General features: G+C 36.5%; 1 protein-coding gene across 2 annotated transcripts; it reads left to right on the forward strand.

Annotated features, from left to right (window-relative positions):
- The first annotated feature begins 1897 nt into the window (after positions 1–1897).
- On the forward strand, positions 1898–26263 carry nbr1a (NBR1 autophagy cargo receptor a). Of its 2 annotated transcripts, XM_041266353.1 has the most exons (19): positions 1898–2162; positions 6389–6451; positions 7002–7020; positions 8019–8041; positions 8546–8743; positions 9081–9158; positions 9668–9885; positions 10397–10552; positions 10944–11147; positions 13529–13685; positions 15607–15682; positions 17474–17584; positions 19099–19266; positions 19779–19898; positions 20633–21023; positions 21739–21827; positions 23783–23861; positions 24633–24732; positions 25624–26263. In XM_041266353.1, exons 1-19 carry the CDS (start codon positions 2049–2051, stop codon positions 25798–25800), a joined length of 2541 nt encoding a protein of 846 aa, XP_041122287.1. In that variant the 5' UTR covers positions 1898–2048; the 3' UTR covers positions 25801–26263. The 2 variants fall into 2 exon arrangements, with proteins under 2 accessions (XP_041122287.1, XP_041122288.1); XM_041266354.1 differs by lacking the exons at positions 23783–23861; positions 25624–26263 and having other exon boundaries at positions 24633–24726.
- Positions 26264–26762: the final 499 nt, after the last annotated feature.

The following is a 26762-nucleotide window of genomic DNA, read 5'->3' on the forward strand; positions in this document are numbered from 1 at the left end:
ATTTTATAAATCACTTTCCTTTCTGTTGCAGACCGATTAGCACTTAGATCGCAATTTAGACTGTCCAAGCAGCATCCCACAACACCATTCACCTCCTTTAAAATTGTAACACTGTGGGGCAGTAAAGCACTTTCCATGACACAGCTGTAAAATAGAAACATTTATTTATTACAACTGACTGAGTCATGCAACCTCACAATTAATTTAAAAAAGAAGGGTTGTATTGAGGTATTTCTTGGTACCAAAGAAGGAATGGTGGCCTTCACCCCATCCTAGACCTGAAACACCTCAACAGGTTCTTGAGGGAGAAAAGGTTCCAGATGGTCACACATCGCCACATCCTCTAGTCTGTTTGGCTGGGCGACTGGTTTACAACAGTGGACCTGAAGGGTGTGTATTTTCAAGTTCTTATCCGTCCAGTGCACAGGAATGATCTCTGCTTTGCCTTCCAGGGAAGCGTCTTCAAGTTCTCGTGCTGCCATTTGGCCTCTCCTTAGCCGCTAGCACGTTTTCAAAGTGCATGGATGCCATCCTAGCTCCTTTGCGGCTGCAAGGGATCAGGGTGGTGAATTATCTGGACAACTGGCTGATTTGTTCCCTGTGTCTGTCTTCTGTTTTATATTGATTTACCACAGCAATAACTTCATAAAAGCACAGTCCATGTACAATGCAATACTTGCCTGCCAATTGTGAAACAGCCACAAAACATGGCATTGCATGGTGGTGTGTGCCTGCAGGGGTTGCATTGTGGTGTGTGCGTACAGGGGTTGCATGGTGGTGTGTGCGTGCAAGGGTTGCGTGTTGCATGTGTGGGTGAATTGGGGTGCAGGTTTGGCACGAAAGATGGGGATGGGGATTGGGGAAGACGAGTGTGTGAAAGAAGGTTGTGTTCGTGAGATAACGAGATAGTAAAAGAAAAACTACTACAATCACTTATTTTCACTTTTGACTCCCAGTCCCCTTTCCCTCACTTTATGATTTTATCTTGTGATTATTTAATTATTGTCAAAATAAACAGCCTTCATCTACTCATGGTTGCAGTCTCATTTCTGTCCCAAAAAGAACCCGAAACGAACGCCACAATATATTGATGGACATTACATAAGCAAATGAGATGTCCTTTTTTTAGAATAATATGTTTCTTCTCTAAAATCTGTTTTAATATTTGCCTTTAATAAAGGGAAACGACTGCTTTAATGAATTTTCATGTCTCTATTTCAGAGCAATGTAGTTTCTTCATTGTAATAAAGAAATATATATTTTTTTTAACATTTACATTTTATTTCTGTTTCTTCATAAAAAAGAATGTTTTCCGGGGAGAGTAAAAAATACATTCATTTTGATTCCTGTATTAAGGGTTACTCTTAAATGAATTCACGATCCAGTTTAGCACGTAAATGAAAACAGGGGCAGTTTATATGTAAAACTGTGTTAGAGATAAACTATCCTATAACAAAACTCTCTATAATAGTGATATGTTTTGACATATATATATATAATATATATATATATATAATATATATTATAGTATATATATATATATATATATAATATCAGCGCGCGTTTGCTAAGATCTATGCCATTTGAAAGAAAAAAGTACACCACCACAGAAAGCCAATCGTTTTACATGTGCAAACACGTATTGTCATATAAAGTAATACCCCCGTTTGTTTATTGGAAGGTCCAAAACAATATAAGCCTTGGAGACAAAAATGTGTCACCCCTCCCTTTTGTTTAGGGGGTCGGGACTTTATGTTCATATATACATTAAATAACCTATATGTCCATTTAAAAAATATTGTACATGCCCGCTATTGTGTGTTATTTACACTTTAAATAAACACACAGACGCATGCGCATATGTCAAATTAACATTTGTACGCGGTCACGTGGGTCAAGTGTAAACAGAAAGAAAGGAAAAGCTTCCGACTCGGTTAATTAAGGGGATAACAGAGTGGCTTTATAACTACGTACTGCGTACAAACAGACACGTTTCCCAAAGAAATAAAACGGGGTAGGCGATTTATATGAGTTTTTTATTTTAAAAAATGAAGACAACCATGGATTTCCCGATTAATGTAAAGGTGAATTACAATGGAAAGACAGAGAGTTTCCTTGTTTCGGATTCCGAGAGAACACCCTGGGAGTGCGTTGAAGGCAGGGTGAGTTACGCTGTAGTTTTAATCAGGGTTTTCTTAACAGGAGCCTCGGAGCCAAATACCAAATACAAAACGAGCGCACAATCGGTTTGAATTAAGTAATGTATATCCAATAGCTCTATTTACGTTAACCAGCAATTTAGATATTCTTTTTATTGTTCGACATCACTACACATCAGGGTCGGTCGATCTGAATGTTTCAACAATTAGGCTTTCTGTATTATTATTATTATTATTATTATTATTATTATTATTATTACATTTTAAAAACGTTCTTTTAGAAATTGGGCCTAACATTGAAAGTAGCATAAACCGGAAAGGATAACACAGCAGGCAAGGCAAAGTCAATTGGTCAAATAAAAAGGTGTCTTGCCTCGTCACAGTAGTACCTGTCATGTCGGGGCAGTACGACTAAACATCTTTATGTATTTTGAAAACTAGCTATATCTTTGTGTGTGTCTGTTTATATAACGCTACATTTTTCAATAATTGGACAAATTGAGTTAATATTATTTCGGATGCACCTGCTACAATATCTGTTTATTAATAGTTTTACTCACGCCTTAAAGTCTATTACAGACTTGCTTGTACACTACAGTGATTATTTGTGTAAATTATGCTAGTTTGGTAAAAATGCTCAATACGTGAACACAGCCATTTAGAAAAAACAAACAAACAAAAAGAACAAAAAAACATACTTATTCAGTACTAATGTTGCTAGTTTATAGTATTCATTAATTCATAATTCATGTTGTCTTAAAAATTTAAACGAAAGTTTCCACAGTCTTTAACTTTTTCAGAATAGTACCTTTTGTTAGCCAACAAAACTAGGCAATCAATACTTTGCATCGACGAAAGCAACCAATCCTGTACCTGCAACTGCCGAGTCAGCTCTGGAGCTCAGACACGCACATTTTAATCACAAACCGAGACAAAGACTGCCCTGTTAGACACTTAAGTAATATTGCTGTATTCAGATATTTGACACTGTTCAGATAAACTATAAGCAGCCCTGACACAAAACGTTATTTGTTTAATAGTTTTTTTCCCTTCTAATTATGTGTGTAATCTTTATGAATATTTTCGTGACTATTTTCCTAAATCCTCTCAGTGGAATCATCTACCTGACAAATCATTACAAGTTCAAGGTAAATATAGGTTGCAGCGTGTTTTTTTTTTTTTTTTTTTAAAGAAAATAATGAGAAAAATAATTTTATAATTAAGGCTGAGGCGATGCATCGATTTATCATTATATGAAATGTTGCTGGTTTTCGCCATGTTAAGGTGCATAAAACTTTTAAAGTAGATTTCACATTTGACCAAGGCCTTTTGAAGAAAACGGCAACATTAGCAAATTATGACAATACGTAGTTAATATGATTTTTTTTTTTCTTCTGAGCACTGTCCCGTTCGTTGGCGTTACATATAACATTACAACATAAAATATTATCAAAAAACAGCAATATAGTACAGTAAACAAACCACCGGCATTTTTTTTAACATGGCAAAAACCAGCAACATTTCATACTCTTGCATTAACTCTCCAAATAATTTTTTTTGCCTAACTGCCTATATAGCACATTTTACATTACTCGTGCTCATAACCCACATTATATCCCGTGGATCTATACATGTAAACATAAAGACGCACAGGGGTGGACACAGTGCTTTGTTACACCATTCGGAGACTAACTTCCTATTTCAACAATTTAAACTGCAGTCAAACACTCAGTCCAGTGTTGCTGCGGCCGGGATTGAAGTACTGTGTGCCGAAAGGCTCAAGACACAGAAGTGCGATTAACGCACGTTAAAATAATTACTCTCCCAAAAAATTAACGCGTTAATCGCGATTGACAGCACTAATATATAATCGAAGGATGATTCAAAGTAGGAGGCAGGTATGTATGTATAAAATAATCCAGGCTCTACGCTAACTTTTTTTGATAGGAGCACAGGAGCTCCTAAATTAAAAAAAAAAAAAAATGGAGCACACTGAAAGACTGTATATTTGTATGTTTATATTAATCTACACAATTAACATTTTTTAAAAACTTTGCACAAGAGTGCAAAAACAGAGAACAGTTACATATTTTTCATATACATCTAATAATGAATAACTAAATCAAAACATTTAACATAAGTATTCAATGTTGTGTTTGTTAATGTAAATATCTATAGGTTATATAAAGAGCACCCTCTCGCCTTTAGAGAACCTCACTAAAATGCTTCAGGAGGGTATCCACTTATTCCACTCTGTAGTCCATAAACTGGTCATAAGTTTCAGGCCATGTGACATGGTTGAACACCTTGAAGCAATCCACAGCACTGGATGCCTGTTCAGCGGGACGGTCTTTATCAAGCAAGCTGCCAAAGTGGGACCTAAGCTTGTCAACAGCAATGGTGATGGCTGCTGTGATGTGGGTTTTCAGTGTGTGATGACTCTGGTCATCTGGGTTCAAACCAGAGACATCCGGTTCTTGTACAGTGCTTTGGGTTTGAGAAAAGCACTCTATAAATAAAATGTATTATTATGTACAGACATTTTAAATGGATAAAGGTAACATAGCATAAATTGCACTATTGAAACAGTTTTGAAAAATCCCTGTAAATATGTGCTAATTTATTTTTGTCTGATTACTATCCCTAATCCTAGCAAACCTGAAATGTGACCTTCTCTGAATCAGGCTGATCCTGAATGCATGCCAGGAACTTGTTTAGCATGCCACATCGCTTTGGTCTTCTGTTTTCCAGTGACGACATGGTCCTCTGCAGCTCAGAGATGGCTTGGGGAAGGATAAGGTCATTTTTCTGAAGGGTGCAGCTAAGGGTTCGTAGTTCATGAAAGATGTCAGCCAAGAAGTGGCTGAATGCACAGAAGTGTGCACTCTCCATTTCACGCATTATCTAAGGGGCAAGAGTTACAAATACATAGAAACATTTCCTCAGTAAGGAACCTTTAAAATCATATTTAAATTACACTAATTATATTTTATTGTAATATTCCATATTTTGACATATATTTATAGCAACTAGAAACGGGGTACCTTTTTTGCTCGCCCCTCAATGTCAGGATTGCTGGGTGCTGAAGTCAAGTGATCCATGTGATGGTGAGTCACGCTATATTGGCCACTGTCATGAGCAAGGTCACCACTTTTGCCTGGCCGGAGAAACACATCCAGGGCTCTCTGGATGTGTGGAACCCAGTGTGCGCCCTTGACACTGGATGGGCTGCACGGGAACATCAAGCTGTTCTCCCAAAGCATACAGCTGCCTTTTTGATTTTGGGCTAAAATGGTACGTCCTCCATACCAGATGGAGGAGGCTGTACACTTTAGCTACCATTGGAGAGTCACCAGCTCCAGTCTAACAATACAAAATATAACTGAATAGCAAACGCCCAGAGTTTTAGTGTGTGGGTTCTCTTGTGAATTTACATTAAAAAAAATGTAAATTATTTGCCAAAGTAATGTCTTTTTATTTTAAGTTACAATTTATTTTAAAAGATAGAAATGTTATAGGTGACAGGTTTAAAAAAAAAAAAAATAAAAAAACATGCACGTGGGATTCACAAACAGTTATTTACATATTTATAGTTCAAAACATCAAATTGACTCACATGGCGGTTGCAGTATTAATGCTAACTGGCAACAGGAGACTTCAAACTGGGTTCTAATTTGATGCATCGATTCACCAGTATGTAATCAAAGCTCGGGAAATTGATCAATCGATGCACTGATTAACTGTTGCACCCCTATTATCCAATTGTCATAAAACCTTGTATAATCATAATTAAGCATAATTGATTGATAATGTCAGATTCTGGAGATATAGGGTCTGTTTGTTTGTCCTTTCATCCACCTGTCCTTTGTCACTTGCATTTTTGCATATATCTGGATAAAAAGTTAACAACTTGTCATGAAGCTTGGTGCATTTTATTCTGTAGTATTCTGTACATAACACTGATACATGGTCATCCACTTTCTCATCATATTGATAGCTCTAATTGTCAGATTCCCAGTTCAAATCCCACCCATATCTCAGATTTGCTTGGAGAATACTCTATTTGGGGCAAACCACTTCTGATGTAAACGTTTTTAATCTTGTTGTCTTGAAAGGTATGTTTTTCTATTTTTCATGAAAACAAATGAAGAAATCCGTGAGTAATGGTTGCTTTGTATACATGTACACCTCTTTAAAAACTGAAATACTGTATATCGTTTGGTTTTCAGGTGAAAATTTCTTTTGGTTTGAACAATGTGCAGGTGAAATATTTTGATGAGGAAAATGAGGAGGTGAGTATAATTGATTTGGGAGTTCTGTTATGACTCTTTTTGTATTATGTACTGTTGGCATCCTTTTACTTTTTTTTTTCTTCTTAATATTTTGTAGCTTTAGCAGTCAAATCTTAGCTATAACCCAGTGGTGCACAGTGAGGGTCATTGTAGCCCAGATGTGTTACAGCCATTCCCTTAATTGCTTGATTGAAACAATTGAATCAGTTAATTATTTGATGAGGAAGAACACCGGAGTTGTGCACACCTGTTCGTTGAATTTTTTCAAATTAGTTTAATTAGATCTAGGTCAGCTCATATGCAATATAAGAATAGCACATTATATATTAATGTTTGCTGCTGACCACTATCTCGAGTTAAAGTAAATAAATCAAAATATACATTTGGGCCTATATAAAATGGCAGTAACATGTACTGTGTAATGCAAATAGAAGGCTATGTTTTGCCATATGCCGGTTTACCCAAAAATATAGCCTATGTAAAGCAAAGTAACCTGATGCCAAGGCGATTTAAAGCTTATTTTAATTTGTACTTTTTTGTTATTTTACAGGTTTCAATTAACAGTCAAGGTAAGTAATCTGTAAAACCTAACCATCCTTGAAGATATTTATATTAAAAAAACAAAAACACTTTTTTGTGTGTTGCTAATTTATTCAGATGTATAAACATTGCATTACAGATTGCAATATCATACTAATGTAGGTATCTTTAAGCCTTCTGGCAAATATCCAAGGTTTAGCAAATAAACTATGTTCAGTGTAGAGTACAGTATTGTATTATGTACCATGCTTACTGTAACTTGCCAGTGATGGCTTCTGAATAGTCCCACTTAAGACACCAATTTAAAACATTAATGTACAGCTATGGCCAACGGTTTTGCATCACCACTTTGTAGTTTTTCCATATACTTAATAAAAAAACTGAAATTGAAAAATGTGACATTTCAAAATCCAACATGAAATACTGTACTACTGTTATGGCTTGCCTTACAGGATCATTTTGTAGTTTCTTCAATTACATGATGTTAAATGAAAGATCTAAATTATCCCACCAAACCGTATTTATAATATAACAAAACTATCTTTTACATGGGTAGGCCTCAGTCCTGCCACATGTTCATATAGTTTTTTTTTTTCTTTTTAATTGTCTCAATCTTAAAATTCGAAGTGATGCAAAACTTTTGGCCCAGCTGTAGTAGAAACCCTGCTGTGCTATTTAGTTCAATATGCATCTCTGAAGGACCTGTGATTGATTTTTAAAAGTAAAACTTGGGGCCATGAGCCCCTGCTGCTGTGCTGTCTCTGCCTGCGTTCAAAGCAATATAACGGCTTTTATTACATTTTAAAAAACTAACGAATATCAGAACGAATATTTAAATTATGAGCGAATATCCGAACATGAAAATCCTGTGTTTGTCCCAGCACTAGTCATAATGCTTTCTTTCATGTTTCATGCAAGTTTTACTGAACAGTCTATAGGGTTTACAACCCAAGTTATACTATTGCTATTGCTTCAGCTTTTACTAAATACTACTAAGCTTTATCTATATATGTATTTTCTTTTATAGAGGAATATGAAGAAGCAATAAAGGTATTGTATTTTTCAAAACATTAATACTAAAGAACAGTATGGTCCTGTTTGCATTATAGACAGGTTGTCAGCTCTCATATTGTGACTACTTAAAGATCTATACATAGTCAATTCTCATTTTATACGAATTTCAAGGGACCAGCAGAAAATGCACTTATTCGTAATAGGGTTATCAGGAATTATCAGGCATAAATTTCTTACCAGTTAACTTCTTGAGTGGACAAGTTGAATGAACATAGCTTAAATACGAACCCTCATATACATACACATTTAAAACATATCTATATTCTGTATGCTAAACTAAAATGGACATCTTGTTAGTTAAGTGCTTATACTGGTCAGTTTAAAGACTAGGGTTAAAAACCAGTAAAACTATGCAAAATGGAGAGGGGCATGGGGGTAGCTGGAAATATATACAGTATCAACAGCAAGGGTTTGGAAGACATCAGTGATATTTACAGTTTAAGGTTGTTTATTTTGGTATGTTGTCCTTATTATTTTCAGAGTGCAGTTAAACTAGGGAATCAACTCCATATGAATGCGTATGAGATAAAAGGGCCTGTGGCAAGACGAGTGTGTGAGAGTGGGACAGTAAAAAGAGACTTTGAAGTCCTCAAGACTGGGAAGAAGGCAATTCAGAACTACTCTTTGCTCGCAAAAGCTGATGGACATAAAATGATGCCTACCCAAGACAAGGAAATGGTAACAAACCCCCCCTCTAGTATCTTTACACTAAAGTATTGGATTAAGCTTCCTGGTAGGGAATTTTCTTTCCATACCTTCTAAAACAAAACCATGTGAGATTTAGGGCCCTATTCACAAAGTTTTTTTTTTTTTTTTTTTTTTTTTTTTTTTTTAAAGCCACCACATAAGTTAGATAATGTACCTGAAGTCCCGTACCTCTCCAACTGCATTCTAGTTTGTGTATACGTGTTGGATCATTGAAAATAGTATGTATATTTGTACATTCAGGTTAATATGTAACGATGCTACAGTTTCACTGGCCTACGTATTGATCTTGCTCATTTCATTTTGATAGACGATGAGAAATGACATCCAGTTGAACAAAGACGATCAACAGAATCCTCCACTTTGGTTTACTACTTATATGGAAACGGTATGTACACCAGGTTAGAATGTATTCATATTTTCAAATGAGTTAATACTAATAACTTGATACTTGCTTATGTGTTAATATAGTGATTTTCTTCTGTACTATAATGGCTGCATTTTTAAAATTGTTTTTGAAGTATACTCTGTAATTCTCTTGGTCAAGTTTAAGCTTTGGTATCGTGCAGAAAAAAGTAATTTTTAAGCTAAAAAATTACAATTTTACAAAAATCAGTTATCCAGACTACACATTTTGAGATAGTGTCTTCACATTCGGCACACAGTCTCAAATCAACCTTTTGTTTTTTTTCTCTCCTTTTTTTTTTTTAGAGCGATACATAATAAAGTAATACTTTTTCCACTTTACAAGCACGATTCATTTATTTGATGCATCATTTTTTGTTTAAGTTGTTTATTTCTGGTTTTGGTATCTTTATTTGGTAACTAGCTTGGTATGTTGAAATGAGAAGAGTAACCTTGGAATAATCTTTGCAGTTAATTTTTAAATATATTCAGTTCAAGGATCAGGTGGTAAAGGAAGCCGTAGAGAAGATCTGTCATGAATTCACAGAGAGGTTCAGCATACAGCCCCTGCAACAGGGTTCCTCTAATGAACCAGCAGGGGTGGGAATCGAAGTCCCAGAAATGAGCTCCATATCAGCCAATGCCAGCGACTGGCTCATAGTCTGTAGCAGCTGCCAGAACAAGATTACAGGAATTTGCTACCAGTGCAGGTCAGTTGTTGTTACTCACCCACCAAAATACAGCAATGATTTGTTGTTCTTTTGTACTACAATATGTGTGTGTGTGTGTGTGTGTGTGTGTGTGTGTGTGTGTGTATATATATATATATATATATATATATATATATATATATATATATATATATATATATATATATATACACACACACACACACGGTCAATAAGGACACTGGACATTGCTGGTTACTTATTCAAGCAACTCCTTTATTCACTTGTGTTTTACTGGCTGTTACAGTATTTGATACTTCAGGTGCTTTTAGCCTCTGAATAAATTTAATGTTTTACACACACATTTTGTCCCAGTTCAATAACTTTTTCAAATACTTTGTTTCCTTTTTCTTGTCTTGTTAAAGCTTTGCATCAATTGGAAAGCAACAGTATTCATTGCTTACAACATGCATGCAATTGCAGTCCTCTTTGATTTTGTCTGCTTGACTGTTCATTTGTTTGATGCTTGACTGTTCATTTTGTTTCCTAACAGTGTGTGCCCATCCTGCACTTTGTGTGAATTGTGTGAGTCATGTAACTATGAACATGATCCTGCCCATTCCTTAATAAAGTTCAGCACTCTGTTCAGCACACCAGCACCAAACCATTTGTCTGGAAACAGACTACCAGCTGCTGGAGACCATGCAAGGTAAAAAAAATAAAAATAAGTAGATAGCAGTGACCAAACATGATTTTTTTTGGAAAAGTGTTTTTATAATTTTACAAACTATCCAGCAGTTAAAAATACACAAACGAAAACAGTGAAAAACGGGCAGAAATAGGGGTTAAACACAAAAGCACAATTCTTCTGCTGCATACAAAAACTTCATGTCAGCCAATGACAAAAGCAATGGAGAATGCTCTGTCTCGCACTGATGAACAGCTGTTGGGTCTCCTGAAAGCAGCAGGACACCCTGGCCGACCTAATCCTCCCCATGTTTTGGCCCAATGCTTTTCCGGTGATTGATAGATAATTGCTAAATATGATTCACTAATTTAGTGCAGCAGAGTATTCAGGGTATTTCCTTATTTTTTTTCAGGTTGCAGAAACGGATAGACAACAGTATCAGGAAAGCTGAAAAGCAAAGACTTCAAGCAGAAAAGAGACGGCTCAAGACTGAGGTGAAAGAGATAAAGGAGCAACTGAAAATGTATCGACAGGGTCTTCACTGGAACGATTGGAATGATGCTGTTTCAGATACTACAGTACTCGAGTCAATGGGAACCAAGCCAAGCACTAGAATGTAAGATTAGAAATACACAACCCTTGAGGCATGGTATATTATATAGAAATTAAGTCTTTTGAATGGTTACTAGTTCTGTTAAAACCCAGCCAAAGTAGAGCTACCAGTCTGGGTTATTACAACTGCCTTATTGACTAGTGTTACTAAAATGACCTAAGTTATTATTATTACTCTAGTCTGCAGTAACTCCCTTTAGGTCTTTATATTACTGTTTAATTGATGCAGGAAAAGATAGAGGGTACTAAGGAAGGGTATGAACCTGAATGCTGGCACCTGATCATTTTATTAACATATTTCAGGGTAGTTCTGAAAACCTGGACTTCACTCGCAACTTTAGCTTGGATGTTCAACACCAGGTGCACCCTTGTTGGGTCACTTAATCAAAGCAATGTGTGTAGGCTGAATTCCGACAGCCTGCTTTCCTAATTGCAGCTTGTTAATTGTTGTTCTGCTGATAGAACAGACCATGTCAGATCATTTCAGGTGTAGGTGAAAGTGTGTAGTTTCCCCACCCCACTTAATTACATTTAAAATTGTACTAGCTCAAGAGCACACACACTAATATATATATATATATATATATATATATATATATATATATATATATATATATATATATATAGACAGACAGAGGTATGTTCTTTGTCAACAGGGATATTTCCAGCTGCTTTTAAAACTGCCCTGTTGAAACCCGTTAATTTAGATAGGTCTGTAATTACTCAGTATTGAACTATATCAAAGCTTCCTTTTTTAGCTAAGGTTCTGAAAAGGTGGTATTTAAGCAAATTAATAGTTTCCTCAATAGTAATACTATTCTGGAAAGATTTGTCAGGGTTTCGTTCAAATTGTAGCACAGAGCAAATTATTTTATGCGTGCATATTCAAATGCTGTATCTATTTTAGTCCTTTTAGACCCGAGTTTTGCTTTCGATGCTGTGGATCTTGTCTCTTGGCTCCGTTCTCGGACCTATGTTGTTTTCCCTTATATATTTTGCCATTAAGTGAGGTTATTTGTAAAAATGGAGTGAACTTTCACTTATGCTGATGACGCATAACTCTATATCTCTCTTAAACCAGGTGATGCCAATGCTACTGCAGTTTTATTTGAGTGTCTTGCTGATATTAAAAGTTGGATGTCTCAAATTTTCCTGCAATTAACCCTTTGCTGCATATGCAGAATGACCATATTTGGTCATGAATCTGAACACTTTGTGTTTAGGCGCTTCTAGTTTTGGAACCTGTTTATGTGATGTGTTGATTAGCACTCTTGGAATTGTAGAACAGGAAATACAGAACTTCGAGTCCTCTGTGCAGTCAGTTGTAATGGCTCCGTCAGTGACTCATCCTTGTAATCAAAATGTTCCATGTCCCACCACCCTAGCCCTGAACCAATGGTATGATGACTCAACCCATAGTCATGGCTACGACCCAAACACAAAAAAAACAGAACAAACAAGATTGCTGGTTGGACGGCTAAGATATTTGTTTTATCATCAGTCAAATATGATCTATTTTAAAGCCAGCAAGGGGTTAAACTGAGATAAGACATATAGGGTCTCAGAAACAGATAGTTGACAAAAATAGATTTGGATAACCTGACTTCAAATTTGAAATCCAAGGTGAGAAACATGGGGGTTATATTTGATTCTGAGCTAAGCTCTGAATCTCATATTAAACAAATCAAATGTCTTTATCATCTGGCTGGATGTAGGATTTGGTCAGTGATCTTAAAGAGAATATTGGGTTTATCGTGTCCCATAGTTATAATTTCATAGAAGTACTTCACCCAGGCAGCAACAAGCGCACACCTGTAGCTATGGAGATGGTCGGTCCAGATCTCTCTCTGAACCGTCAGTCCAGGTGACCTCCACTTGCGCTCAAGCTTGCGGCAGGCAGATTTAATCAATCAGGTTTGAGGGTTTGCCATGGGCAGTTTCAATCTTTCTTGAATATTCTGGTTGTAAACGGGGCAAGGGTGTGGGTATTCTGGGTGGTCTAGAGCTGGTCCAGTTTACATGTTATCAAAATTCACTTCAATCTACCACAGCTGTAAACATATTAGAAAATTAATTACTTCAACCAGCTGATGTAACTACATCAGCAAATTAGCATTTAAATTTCCTTACCAATCACTATTTTGTTTCGTCCTGTCTAACTTCAAACCGCATCAGAATCCATGTACCAAGCAAGTCAAGTTGCTTGAACAATTAATTATTTTTTTAATTATTTCCTTTAGTGTACATGTTTATTTTCTGTTTTTAATGTATTTTCTTTGTAAAGCGCTTTGAGCTGGTTTTAGCATGAAAGGCGCTATATAAATAGATTATTATTATTATTATTATTATTACAGTACCTTCAATGAAAGTGTATTCTTATTTTAGGAGCCCGAAGCTGGCGTGTAACTCCATCGTTCCCACCATGAGTGCTGCGTTTCTGGATGAGAATCTACCCGACGAGACTTGCATTCAGCCTGGTACTAAATTTATCAAGCACTGGACAAAGAACACTGGCAATGTGAACTGTATGTTGGAAACAAAGGTACTACTTTGGAATTCAACTTTTTTCTGCTGTAGTGATGCAACTTTGCATGGATATTTGTCAAACCAGACCATTTTTATATATATGTTATGGACCGTTCAGTTGCCATAATACCCGGGCAGTTTGCGAAGTGCCCAGCTGCAGTGAGCAGATGCCGAATTAGCTTTGAATTTTATGTAATTTAAGCATCTGCCTGGGCAGTTCGTCAGCTGCTCATAGCCACCTGGACTGATGGCGAAGAAAGGCTTTTAACGTGCTGTAATGCCCGGGCAGTTGGCAAAGTACCCATCTGCGGCGGGCAGATGCCGAATTAGCTTCTAATTTTGTCATTTTAATTATAATTGAATATATAATTAAGGCTGTCACTCGATTTAAACATTTTGATTGCTTATTTATTTATTTTATTTATTTGTCTTAGAGTACACATTGCTTGCTTGCCGAGGGGTGTTCTCTTAGCCGGAGAGTACTGTATTATATTTTTGGTAAAGTAGCAGCAGTCAGGTTTAATAGAAGCCATTTGTTTGCTTGTCTAATTTGCAATCTGAAAAAAAAAAAAAAATTGTGTGGATGTGTGTTGTGAACTTGATCATTCCTGGCTGTTTTAAGGGACAGCTATGCAGGAAAGGAGCACGTTTTTACCATGTTGATTGTCTCCCATGATACTGTTACCATATAGGTAATTTTCCATTTTGGATCTTATTATAGTTTCCATAAGTTTACATATAATAGAAGTCGGGCTTATTGGTCTGTAGTTACCTGATTCGGTTTTGTCTCCCGGTTTTTGTGGATCGGTATTACGTTTGCAATTTTCCATTGTGATGGTACAACCCTTGCTCAAGAGACTGTGTTGCATGATCTTCATTTCTTTGAGTACTATTGGGAGGATCTCATTCGCCCCAGGGGATTTGTTTATTTTAAGACCTCCTAGTCCCTTTAACACTTCTGCATCCTGTTACGCTAAAGTTATTTAAAACTAGACAGTAACAGGTCGACATTTGAGGCATGTTGTCCTTATCCTCCTTTGTAAAAACTTTTGAAAAGTAATCATTTAATTTGTTGTGTTTTTCTCTTCATCTATAATTTTGCCAGTTGTATCTCTGAGACATTTTACTTCCTCCTTGAATGTTCTTTTGTCAGCGTGAGTGCTCTTGGTGAAAGTGATGATTTACAGGTTTATACGTGCACAATAGTAAAGTGGAGTCTGGGTTTAATTACTGGCTGTTTACCTACAGCTCCCGGATATTAGCCTTCTATTAAATGTAACAGTTTAATAGAGAAACAAAACGATAAACACAAATCCTGGTTTCTTTATAACACAGTACTTCTTCACTGGTCTTTTTGTAACTATAACAAAGGAACAGATTGCTTTGCCACATCCCATGATGTACCCTCAATCAGGTAGCGAGTGCAGGCACGGATCCTTCAATCCAGAACTGACACATTGCCTACCGTATTAAGGTGATGACTATTGGTATTGTGACTCCGCCCCCTTTCTGGATGGCTGACTTCCAACTGACCCAGGAATGAACTGCCAAACCATCCAGTACGGGGCACACTGTTCCTGTTACACAGCGCCCTCAAAGGTCAGGAGGGAGACTGTTGACTAGGATTCATTCTCTCTCTGTCACACCTATCAAAATCTTGTCAGATCTGTGGACTTGCCCAGAGTGAATGTAATTGACAGGAAGGGACATACTGTTTACACAGTTGCGTGTGCCAGTTTTTCTATTTTTATTTGTTCAATATTAATAACATTAAAGCACTACAGAACTCTACATTTGTTAAGCTTTAGTACTCGATATTAGCTTCAGAAAACTCTGCTACATCCTTTATGCTTTAGGCTGAAGTTAATGCAGCTCAATTATGGGAAATCTTGATTCTGGTGTTGAAGAGGTTCAAGTTTTTTCTGCTTTTCTTTCAGGACCTGCTGTCTTTTGAACTGCTGGATGTCAACATTGTGCAGGGGTTGGAGCGAGTACCACATAACACACCTGTCGGTAAGCTCAACACACCCAGAAGTCAAGAAACCCCTTTTTTTTGTCGTGATACATTAATTTTAGTGGAAATTTAACAATACTAGATTAAGATTTCTAGTACGGTTGTCAAGCAATTTATTTATTATTTTTTTTAATCTCAGTTAATCTTGGTTTTAATTGCATATTTAATTGATACAATTACTGCATCCATCTGATTCAAGTTTGTTTTATTTCTGATGCTATTGTAATGTTGGAATATATTTTCTATTTTGACCAGGTTACAGTATTTGCACTGTACAGATTATTTTATTAGTTATTAGTGTAGAATTAGTACAGCAAAAATGATTAGTTGGAACTCTGTTTTGTACTGCAAAGCTATTGCTACTTTAGCTTTTAACTGGAAGACCTTACCCACTGTGACGTGGCTGCTGAACTATGGAGAGTTTGGTGGTTTCTTGGGACGAGGGGTACTTTTGAGCAAGTTTGATTGAGCTCTGTATTCTGATGCTGTAACTAAAAGCAAAACATGTGCCAAGGAAATAAAGAATATTGAACAGAGAAATCCCGTTTGGACTTTGTTTATATACATCACAAACCCGGCCAACTCCTCCTGAAGAGAGCACATAAACTTTACCGGCCTACATTATTATTATTATTATTACTATTATTATTATTATTACTATTCAGCCAGCATAAAACCTGTTTTCCTATTTCTGGCTTCTTTTTATATTACAATCCACCATTGTTAAATAGTTTGAACCAACTGTTAAATCACAGTGGAGTCAGTTTATTACTCACCTTACTGCATTTACAATGAGCAATTACCTTTACACATAAACTGATGTTTTTCGTAGCTGTTTTAAATAATAATTTTAAATTCTCTTTTTTTTTTAAACTTAAAATTGCCTAAATAAAACAAAACATTCACTGAGTAACGGTTATATCCTCAGTAATTGTAAATAATATTGTTTAAAAATAAAGGTGGGTATTGAAATAAAACAAAGCTACAATGTTAATGAGTCTGCAGTCAGTAGCTATCCAACAGCGCTGGTTCTACTTCTGGTATGGTACTTGGCTTGATTTCATTGGTTTACAGTGATCCTAAATTTCTAAGAGTGCTCTGTCAAATCCTACGGGTTTCATTTGTTGTATTGTTGTTGTCTTTAGCAGAAAAACTTCTAGAGTGTATTTTGAGAATTGAAAAAGCATGTTAGCACACAGGTGGTACAGCAGACTAGATGCACTTCTGTGATACTGGAATTCTCTTTGACAGTAGATACAAGTAGTAAACCTCTTTCTATCCAGCTGTGAGAACATTTTTATAAAATAAACGTTCCATTCAAGTCGTTCAGTTTGAGTGCTTTGCTACATAATGCGGTTCTGTGACTAATTTTATATTCAAATGATGACTACACTCATTCAATCCTGACATGCATTAAAATGTGCCATAGGAAATTAATTACAGTATGCTAATGAATCTCCCAAAAAATGAATGCATTAATCTACTTAACAGCAATTTATTTGACAGCCCTAATTTCTAGTGATAGCAGGAATAGTACCTAAAAAAAGTATACAAAATTACATTTTTATATAGCATCTTTCACAGCCAAAGCACTTGCAATAGGAACTGTTAAAACAAAAAAGGGCACTGGTTAAAACAGTCTAAAAAAATATATGTAAAAACCTTGCAAAACTGAGGTCATGCTTTGTTATATGACAACTTAATAAATAGGTATTAGGTCAACACATTCCAGAGCCTTGGAAAATACAACTTTTTCAAGATTGATATTCCTGTGTTTTATGTTGTTGTAGACATGACCCCCTGCATGTCCCCCCTGCCCCATGAAGAACCCCTTTTGGAGAAACCAGGACTGTGCCAGATTGAGGAGGAGACTGAAGGAAGTGGATTGAAGGCACTTCTTGGTAAGACAGTTAATCAAAATAGACAGTTAGTAATTAAGTAGATATCTATTACACTTGTAACAAAGCAGGCCGGTTTAATAACGTATGGCATCACCATAAGATTAATTGTTGTCATCCTGTGGATTATAATAGTTGAGGATTCTTGAGGGTTATTGTTTCTTGATTAGATCTTATTTTTATTTGTGGAGATTGCTTTATACAAGGTTCATACAGGTCATGGAATTTCTGGAAAGTCGGGAAAATAACATGTCTTCCAAACCTTGAAAGTCAGGGAATTTTCATGAATTCTAGTTCTGGTCATGGAATGTCACGGAAAATCAAATAGGGGCCTAGCGTGCTACAGAATTTACATGCAGTATAGTTATAATGGGCTTCGGATTCAAACGGTGTCTTTATGCCTTTTGATCTTGAAGTCTGTTATTTCACACTATTAATGTTATGTGACTTTTCCCAGCATACAGTAGTTAGAATGAAGTCAAAATATCTAACATTAATTGGTTTCAGTCTTCAAAACAGTTTGTTGACAATTAAAAAAAAAAAAAAAAAAAAAAAAATCGGTGTGCATTATCAGCATCGCACAAGAACTGTTAAGCACTATACAACTGAAGGAGACGTTAACATTAGCGCAGTCACTACAGTGATAGAAAGGGGGTGATTGAACCATCTAAATGTTTAAGATGTGGTTTTTTTTGTTTGTTTTAACATAATTTTAATATTTTATTTAGTTGTATAATGTGTAATATTTTCATATTTAGTTTGTTTCTTCATATTTGGTGTTGCTTGTTTTTTCCCCCTAAACATGTCTAAGCTGTAAAAAGAGATACTGTGTAGGATATGACTATTCCAATTATCACGAAAAATAAGATTTTAAATAGATTGGGTGACTCGTTTTTCTAAAAAAAATAAAAATGCCATATATAACCGATAATGCCCAAATTTTGCTGAGACTGAAACTGGTTAAAAATAAACACCCGAATCCCTTGTTATAATGAGCTCAAAAGCATGTTAATAATAATTGCCATATAACATTTCAAAACAAATTCATAATGTTGCAGCCAGTTTCATCCTGGATGGAACATGAAACATGAAATATATTAAACAAATCAAAACAATGTTGATGTTTATAGTAGCAACTACTCCTAATTCAAACTAATATTATGCTTGGTTACTGTAAGGTTTCAAATAAATCTCATTTAAAACACACTGTAAAATTCCAGATTGGTATATGAATTTGTTCTGTGTGGTGAAGTATTACTGGATGTAATATTTGTTGTAAATGAATTAATAAGCAGTAGGCAAAGGGTTTAACTATCTGTAGGTTCAACATGTTTCAAATCAGAATTGTAAGGTAAAGCTACAAGAAACCAAGTCAAGTAGACAAATATGCACTCAGTATATACTGTAGAGGCACAAGCCTAAAAGGTCTTCTTGACTTAGTTTCTTATAGTTTTACCACTTTAAAAGGTTGGGCACCACCTGACTTCATTTTCTTGTAATGGGCCTGATGTTTACAGATGTTACACTGGGGAAGAAAAATACAGAGAGCCCTCCTGTTGTGGAGGATGGGGAGGAGGACATCAGCGGGACCCAGTTTGTTTGCGAGACAGTAATTCGCTCCCTTACGTTAGAAGAGGCACCTGATCACAAACCACCGAGATGGAGCAAACCTGGATCTCCAAAGAGTGAGTGGAGAACCTTAGTTACATCTCGCCTTCCCAATTTAGTTTGTGAATGTGTTCCCTGTGTTCAATAGGTGAATCCCACTTAGGCAATTGTTGATAATTGATCTCATAACCTAATAGTCACATACTATGAAATTGTTATACAGTCACAGTAGTGTTCAATGGAACTACGTCTGTGTTTACAACACTGCCCCAGGATGCAGGCACAGAGCCAGCAGACAGATGTGTACGCTCCATAGAGTACAATGCAGCAGTCCTACTGGAGGTAGTGTTATATTAAATTTTTATGTAGTATTAGAAACAATTATTTGGTTTTACAGTTTTTTATGTACATATACCTGTTTACATGTGTTTCTTTTGAAATGCATAATTTGATTGTTTGTGAAAATAAAGTTTATTGCAATTTGGCTATGATGATACAAGTGTGAAGGATGTGTATTTTAGTTTGACATCTGAAAAGGAACAGATACAGTTGATGGTATTTTGAATCAAGTTTTCTGTATTTCCAACAGCCTCTTTGCAGGGAGAGCAGAATGTATTTTTTTCAAATGACAGAAATGAAACCAGTGGAAAAACAAGCCTGCTGTCTACAGATGTGGAAAGAAAGAAACCTAACGAGCAGACACAGCCAGGTATGTGAAGCTAAATTCAAGATTCTGGTTTTTGAGCCACAAACCGTAACGTGCTTAATATCCTGTTTTAAATGTTCACTGTCATTTTTCTATTTTTTTTGCTTAGACCATAATTTGCCTTACTAAGTATCTGTGGCAGTGTGCCCCGCCCGTGAGTGTGTTGCATGTGGTGTGTTAATGTTGATGTGTAGGTGTTGGTGCACGGGATATAAGTGCATCTGTGTAGCACGAGTGATTTAAAATATATAGTTGTATTTGGGCATGGAGATTGCACTATTAATTCATGTGCATTTAAAGTATTTTAATAGTATGTGATCACAGGATTGCACAAATTAGTTAACGTGCCGTTTTATTTGTCCTGTCTGTTTCGGCCAACGTGCCATTTTCTTTTACAAAGTGTTTTTGTCAGTTTTAAACTTTTTATTTGCAATAAATCAGTGCAAGCAAGCGCCTTCACCATATCACTCGCAGTGCTGTGTGTGTTTCTTCTGGGTCCGACCTCACCGCTCAGGCTAGCTTGCCACACTATCCCAGAAAAACTTTAAGCACAGCAACCAGAGGACACAAAAATTTAGTCGTCGGGATCCTATATGACCCAACATAACAGTTTTGGGATCAATCTGTTACTAGAAGCTAGAAAAGCATATGACCTCCTCTTGTTCGTAAATCTTATCTTATCTGCCTTTAACCTACTGCACCTCTTAACTGATCTGTGTCTCCCTTTTTCCATTCAGAGGAGAGTATGGAAGCGGTCGTTGAGAGTTTCTGTCTGGACCAGGTCCTTGATAAGGATGTTGAGGGGCAGAAGCAGCAGGACGATAATAAAGATGAGGTGCAGAGTCAGGGCTCATCCACCTCCTCAGAGGGTTACATCATCATCCTGCCAGACTGCTTCGACACCAGCCGGCCCCTGGGGGAGTCCATGTACAGCTCAACCCTGTCTCCTCCTGAGATTGATGCTGGCATAGAGACTGACACGGAGCTGGAGTGCTGGACCACCGAGGGAAAAGAGCAGGTACCCATGCACCCAGGCATCAATGACATGCTCTGCACCTCCCAAACACTGGATACTGTGACATTGACCCCGGAGGTGGTGTCCTGCCCAACACCCACTCGAACACAAAGGTATGTACTGGGAGTTCAATCACTTAGGGGGAATTCAGCAGCTGTTGGGGGCTGTGAAACCAGCCGTACATGTTTCACTTTACTGAACACAGAATTTTAGGAAGGAGCCTAATTACTGTTGAACAATACTTTGAACTACACTATAACATGGTGGCAGGATAAATGGACTATTAAATTGACAAATTAAAAATAAAAAAACATGATCTACAGGAAAAAGTGTTACAGGTAAGAAGTTATTAACCATTAAATATTTTCCTTAGTAGGAGTTTCATCCCAGTTTCTTTACCAGTGCTTTAACTGTCAGGAAGAGTAAGAAGCATGGAGATACTATTCTGGTACAAGAGGATTAAACACTATAATCTGTTTCACAAGGTTGAGAGAAGTTTGAACAAAGTGCTAATTACCTTACTGGCTTTTTATAGTTCCAGTTACAGAACTGTAATATCAAAACTGTTTTACTACTTTGAGGTACCATATTTGTTCCTAAATATATGCATGTATTTCTTGTACTTCTTAAGATGCACTGGTTATTGGAGAACTCATGCTTTTTGTCAATTTGTTGCTTGTGATAAGTGGCACTTAAAGCATTTGACTGTCTTTTTTTTTCCCTATGGGGATAACCCCTAAACATCAACTTGCTTCTGTCTTTCGATACGATTGAGAACCACTGTGCTTAGTCCTGAGATCTTGCACTAACGGAAGTTTTGTTTTTCAGAGAAGACATCTGCCCTCAGAAGACAGAGCATGCAATAAGAGAAATGCCTATAAATGAAGTTTATCAGCCACGTCAGAATAGTATTGAAGGTATGTCGTACTGACAGAAAAAATTGCTGTGGCAGAGCAAAGCTCTGCCCTTTTTAAATTGGTAGGGATGGGGTTAATTTTCCCTACCTGCATGGGTTTATTATGTTCAGGTGGCTGGGGTTGATTAATTGATTAGGTTAATTAATAATCAATCAGCACCCAGCCACCTGACATAAAAGGAGGCCTCTGCTTCTCATTTGGGAGGAGGGAGCTGAGGAAGCAGGTTGGTGGTTTTTGGTGTGTGATTTTTTTTAATTTTGATAAATCCAGTGAAGGCATTGCCCAGCCTGGAAATTGTTATTTTTGTTAGTTTTGCTTTTTGTCTTTCTTTTTGTGTTTAAATCGCTTTGTTTTGGCCCTTGTGCCCTTTTTATTTTTGTTTATTTATAATAAAATAATAATTTTTTTGAACTACAGACTGCCTCTGGGCCTCTATCCACTCGCCAGCCTGCCACAATTGCAGTGTGTAAAAATCTGTTATAACAACTCTTTTGTAACAACTGCTGTACTGGTTCCCTTTCATGAACAAAATGTAACCATTACCTAAAGGGATGTAACCTTTTATAGCCCGAATTACCTACACACTTATATCAAAGCTACTCCTTGAAGAGCCCCGTTAATCGTACATTAAATACTACAAATCCCATACCCCCCCAATTTTCACTGATTTATCGGTGCGATGGCTATTCGTTTCCAGACAGTTTGTGATAGGTTGTGATTGGAGAAGTTTCAAAAGAAAACCGCAATGAACAAAATTCAGATATGTCAGGGTCTTTACAAGCAATGGCAATGGTAAAATATATATATATTATATATATACACACGTGAAAAGGCGTTGGCAACAATTTTATATCGACTCCTGAAGAGTCGAAAAATGGCACTGAGCCTTTTGTAGGAGGCTGTGTGATCCAGTGGTTAAAGAAACAGGCTTGCAACCATGAGGTACCTGGTTCAAATCCCAGCTCAGCCACTGACTCACTGTGTGTGACCCCGAGCAAGCCACTTAACCTTGTGTTCCGTCTTTTGGGTGAGATGTTCTTGTAAGTGACTCTGCAGCTGATGAATAGTTCAAACACCCTAGTCTCATATCTTGTAAAGCACTTTGTGATGGTGGTCTACTATGGAAATAAGTAAAAGATGATTATTATTATTCTTGGGCGCGGAGACAACATCTGACGAATATGGGGCTCTTAAAGGAGCAACTTTGATATAAGTGTGCAGGTAACCACAGTTATGATAGTAACCTAATGATTTGTTTCTTAAAGGAAAGACACTCGATATTTATTTATTACAATATGCATATACTTAAAATATAGGTAAACTTTAATAAACTAAAGACTGATTATTACAAAGTCTACTTTGAATTCAATAGTGTTAAAAATCTAACTTTTGTTGACTGTTTCCTTTTTATTTCAACATAAATGAAACAGACCTTCCAGGCAATATAGCAGACTAGGTATAGAAGTATCATAGGTTTCTTAGAAGAGGTCTCTTTGACCCTTTTGTAGTTGTGTTACCAAAAATGCCTTAATTAAGTCTTGCACTATGACAATTGCTACTCATTTCTGCTTTTACCCTGTTTTATAGCTGGTGGAACAGTCACAAAGGTTACTTAATTTAATCTGTGAGTCATAGGCTGTTACAGAATAAAATATAGCTACAAAGTATAGTTATATATTAAAATGGATTGCACACTACAGTGGGCAAGAAAGGCACTGCAGTGCTAACCAACATCTATTTTACTTACTGTAGCATTGTCATCACTAGTGTCCTTTTTTGTGTTGAAGATCTTTTTGTTTCTTTGCTTGTGTTTCATACTTTTTTAGTGGACATAATAAAGGTAAACTATGGAAGTGTAGCTTTTTATATACAGTTGATTGTGATACTGGGACAGTGTAGCCTTTAAAGTGGGTCAGGTCTAAAGTGAGATGATGATTTAATACTTTCTGTTCTAGTGTCCAATTCTGTGCAACATCAGTCAGTGGGACCCTCTAGAGTTATGAATTTAAGAAAAAAGTGTAAGCAAGATAACAGGTACTACTCTTTTTGTTATGAATCTATTCCCCATTCCAGGTTGTCCGAACCAAGAATTATCAACATTATAAGTGAAAAGGGTGCATATTGCAAACAGCACCGCCATAATCTTAAACTCAGAGGATCTTAGAGCTTTGCTGGTCACTTTAAGCGCTATCCGAAAGCTGGCCGAAGATATCGTCTTGTAGGGGGTTTAGTTGTTTTGTTTTTTATTCAATTGGAATTTTACTCAGTTCTGTACAAATATATAAAACTTGCTTACTATCTAGATTCAGTTTCTCTTACAGAGAAATTACAAACAAGCAGGTAAATTACAGTGAGAAAAAAAAAAAACAGAAATCAAATATTCAGAGGTATTATTTTTCATTAAGAAAAATAACTGCATCACACTCAACTACCCTTCTTTCTCCTTTTCTTGTCCTGCCCCATAGCAACTAATACACACCACTGATTTGCTAGTACAGTACTCCCCTGACCTTCCAACTCCCGCCTGATAGGCTCCCTCAAAACACAAGAGTTATTGCTGCAGATCGGAGGTATTTCTGATACACGCCGCCCACAAATAAACTCACCCCTCAGTTAAGTGCTGCAGCCATTTTTAACAATTCAAAATAAACACTGTGGCTCTAATTCAAAGTAATACGGTATATAACATTGAACAGCATGTACTTTAAGATGTGATGTGGGATTGTTCTAAATTAAGTTTGCTTTACTGATGTAATCTTGTGGTGTGTAAATGTATGAAACTGAGCATCTTTTCTGTGTTTCCAGGCACAACCGAGGTATAGCAGGGGGGCTGGTCAAAGGAGCACTGTCTGTAGCTGCCTCTGCCTACAAGGCACTCTTCACTGACCAGCTAGCACTACCACAGGTGAGATTTTTTTGTTCTGAATATTTTTTTTATTTGATCTATTAAACCATTTTAGCTGTTTTGTTTTATATTTGTCTACTTTTGGGATGTAATTGTTTTGCACCTCCTAGTACTACATTTTTAAAAAATAGCCATCCTTACTCTGGATGTATTCTCTGTTTTACTCCAATCTACTTCTGTTAGTCTCTGTTTCATTCCTTCATAGCTTGCATTTTTAAAATTGTAAACCTTAGCTTTAGTCGTTACTTTTTGGGTTTTAAAAAGCACTTCAAATGAGACCACGTTGTGATCTGAGGTTGCCAATGGTTCTCTGACCTCTGTTGTAGTTATTCTGTCTTCGTTATTTGAAAAGACTAAATCAAGGCATGCCTCTCTTCTAGTTGGTGCCTTGACAAATTGCATTAGGAAGCGGTCATTTGTCATTTCTACCATTTCAATTTCAGCTGTCGTGCTCCCCACTGGGTTTTCCCATTTTGTATGGGGGAAGTTGAAATCCCCCATTAGTATGGCTTCTCCATTGCTACACTCATTTCTAATCTCACTGTATAACATATTATTTAGCTTGGTATGTAAATTTGGCAGTCTACAGCATGCCCCTATTATGCCCTTTTAAAAAAAAAAATTTCCATACTTTGTGTCCACAAGCGGTATTTATTTATTGTTGTTAACTAGATTTTATTGTACATTTTTCTGCGATGAAAACCTTATTTTCTTCCTGAGTAAAATGTAGATCGGAAAGCAAGTTAGGAAATTGTTCTGTAATACAGCCCCAGGACTGGTATGGATCTCATATTCCAGAGATGAGTATCACTGACGTAAAGAGAGATGAAAATGTCAGGTATTGCAGCTACGTAGGGTCAGAAAAACCCTAAACATTTTCTTTGTTTTCAGCAACCGGTTGACTCTGGGAATCAGAGCGCAACCATGATGGATGTCTTGTCGGAGATGGGGTTTGTTGACAGACAGCTAAACCAGCGACTACTGAAGAAACACAACTACAGCATGATAGATGTGGTGAATGAACTGGTGCAAATGAGCAACAACGACTGGTATTCGTCTCATTACTGATTCCACGCATCTTTAACAGCAGATTCTGGGGGTGGAGAGAACGCAATAGTAAAGCACATTTAATTCACTTGCATTTTCATTTGGGACGATTCTCTTGGTTGAAAACAGTGAGATATGGAATTAGGGTGCACACATTTTGGGCACCCTAAATCTGCTAGAGTGTTGAGCACCTGACGGGGATCATAGTTATAACTTGTATACGTATATTTCTAGCACACAGCACGCGTGTACTGTGAAACCTTTCTATACACTCTTGCAAATCCCTAATAAATGCCTGCAGTAAGTGGAAGTTACATATAAAGTTCCATATAAAATAAAATGGACAGGCTTTCCAATGAAGTATCCAATACAGAGTGTAGTAAAGATTTGTATTTTCGTAATTGGCGTACCGTATGTAGACTAATTTATTTTTGCATTAATCCGCTACATAGGGAAAACATTCCACCCTCGTGTTACCCTTGATTTGCCCTTCACGGGATTATATATATATATATATAATATATATATATATATATATATATATAATATATATAAAAAAAAAGTATATCACAAAACTATAACCTTAGGCATATAGCCATTGAAGTTCGCTTTGCGTTCTGAATTTTCAGTTCCAGCAAAATGCTGAGCTTTTAGTTTTATCTGTCATAACTTGACTGAGGCTGTGATTCTGTTTCATTGATAATGTAAAAAGGCAGCTCCTTATTTTTAATTAAAACCCAACGCAAACAGCTAGTGAAGTTAAATTGATGTAATTAAATGTAATTAAGGTTATAACATTTTTGCAGTGAGTCATTAAGAAGCATTGATAAGAACATTATCAATGAAGCAGAATCATAGTCTCATTAAGTTAAGGGAGAAAAAACAGATCAATGCATAAGAAACTGAGTCAGCTGAATATAACTTTTTAAAAGGACATCACGGGACCAAAAAATAAACGAAGACCCTATGTATAACCTCCTACT

Source organism: Polyodon spathula, chromosome 12, assembly GCF_017654505.1.
Source record: "Polyodon spathula isolate WHYD16114869_AA chromosome 12, ASM1765450v1, whole genome shotgun sequence".
In the NCBI taxonomy this organism is placed as follows: Eukaryota; Metazoa; Chordata; class Actinopteri; order Acipenseriformes; family Polyodontidae; genus Polyodon; species Polyodon spathula.

What these genes read in the sequence shown, in the direction of transcription:
- nbr1a (XM_041266353.1), top strand. Translation starts at nt 2,049, where the DNA reads ATGAAGACAACCATGGATTTCCCGATTAATGTAAAGGTGAATTACAAT. An exon ending in AATATGAAGAAGCAATAAAG is followed by an intron (nt 8,042 to 8,545) that starts GTATTGTATTTT and finishes TATTATTTTCAG; the next exon opens with AGTGCAGTTAAACTAGGGAA. An exon ending in ACCAAGCCAAGCACTAGAAT is followed by an intron (nt 11,148 to 13,528) that starts GTAAGATTAGAA and finishes TTCTTATTTTAG; the next exon opens with GAGCCCGAAGCTGGCGTGTA.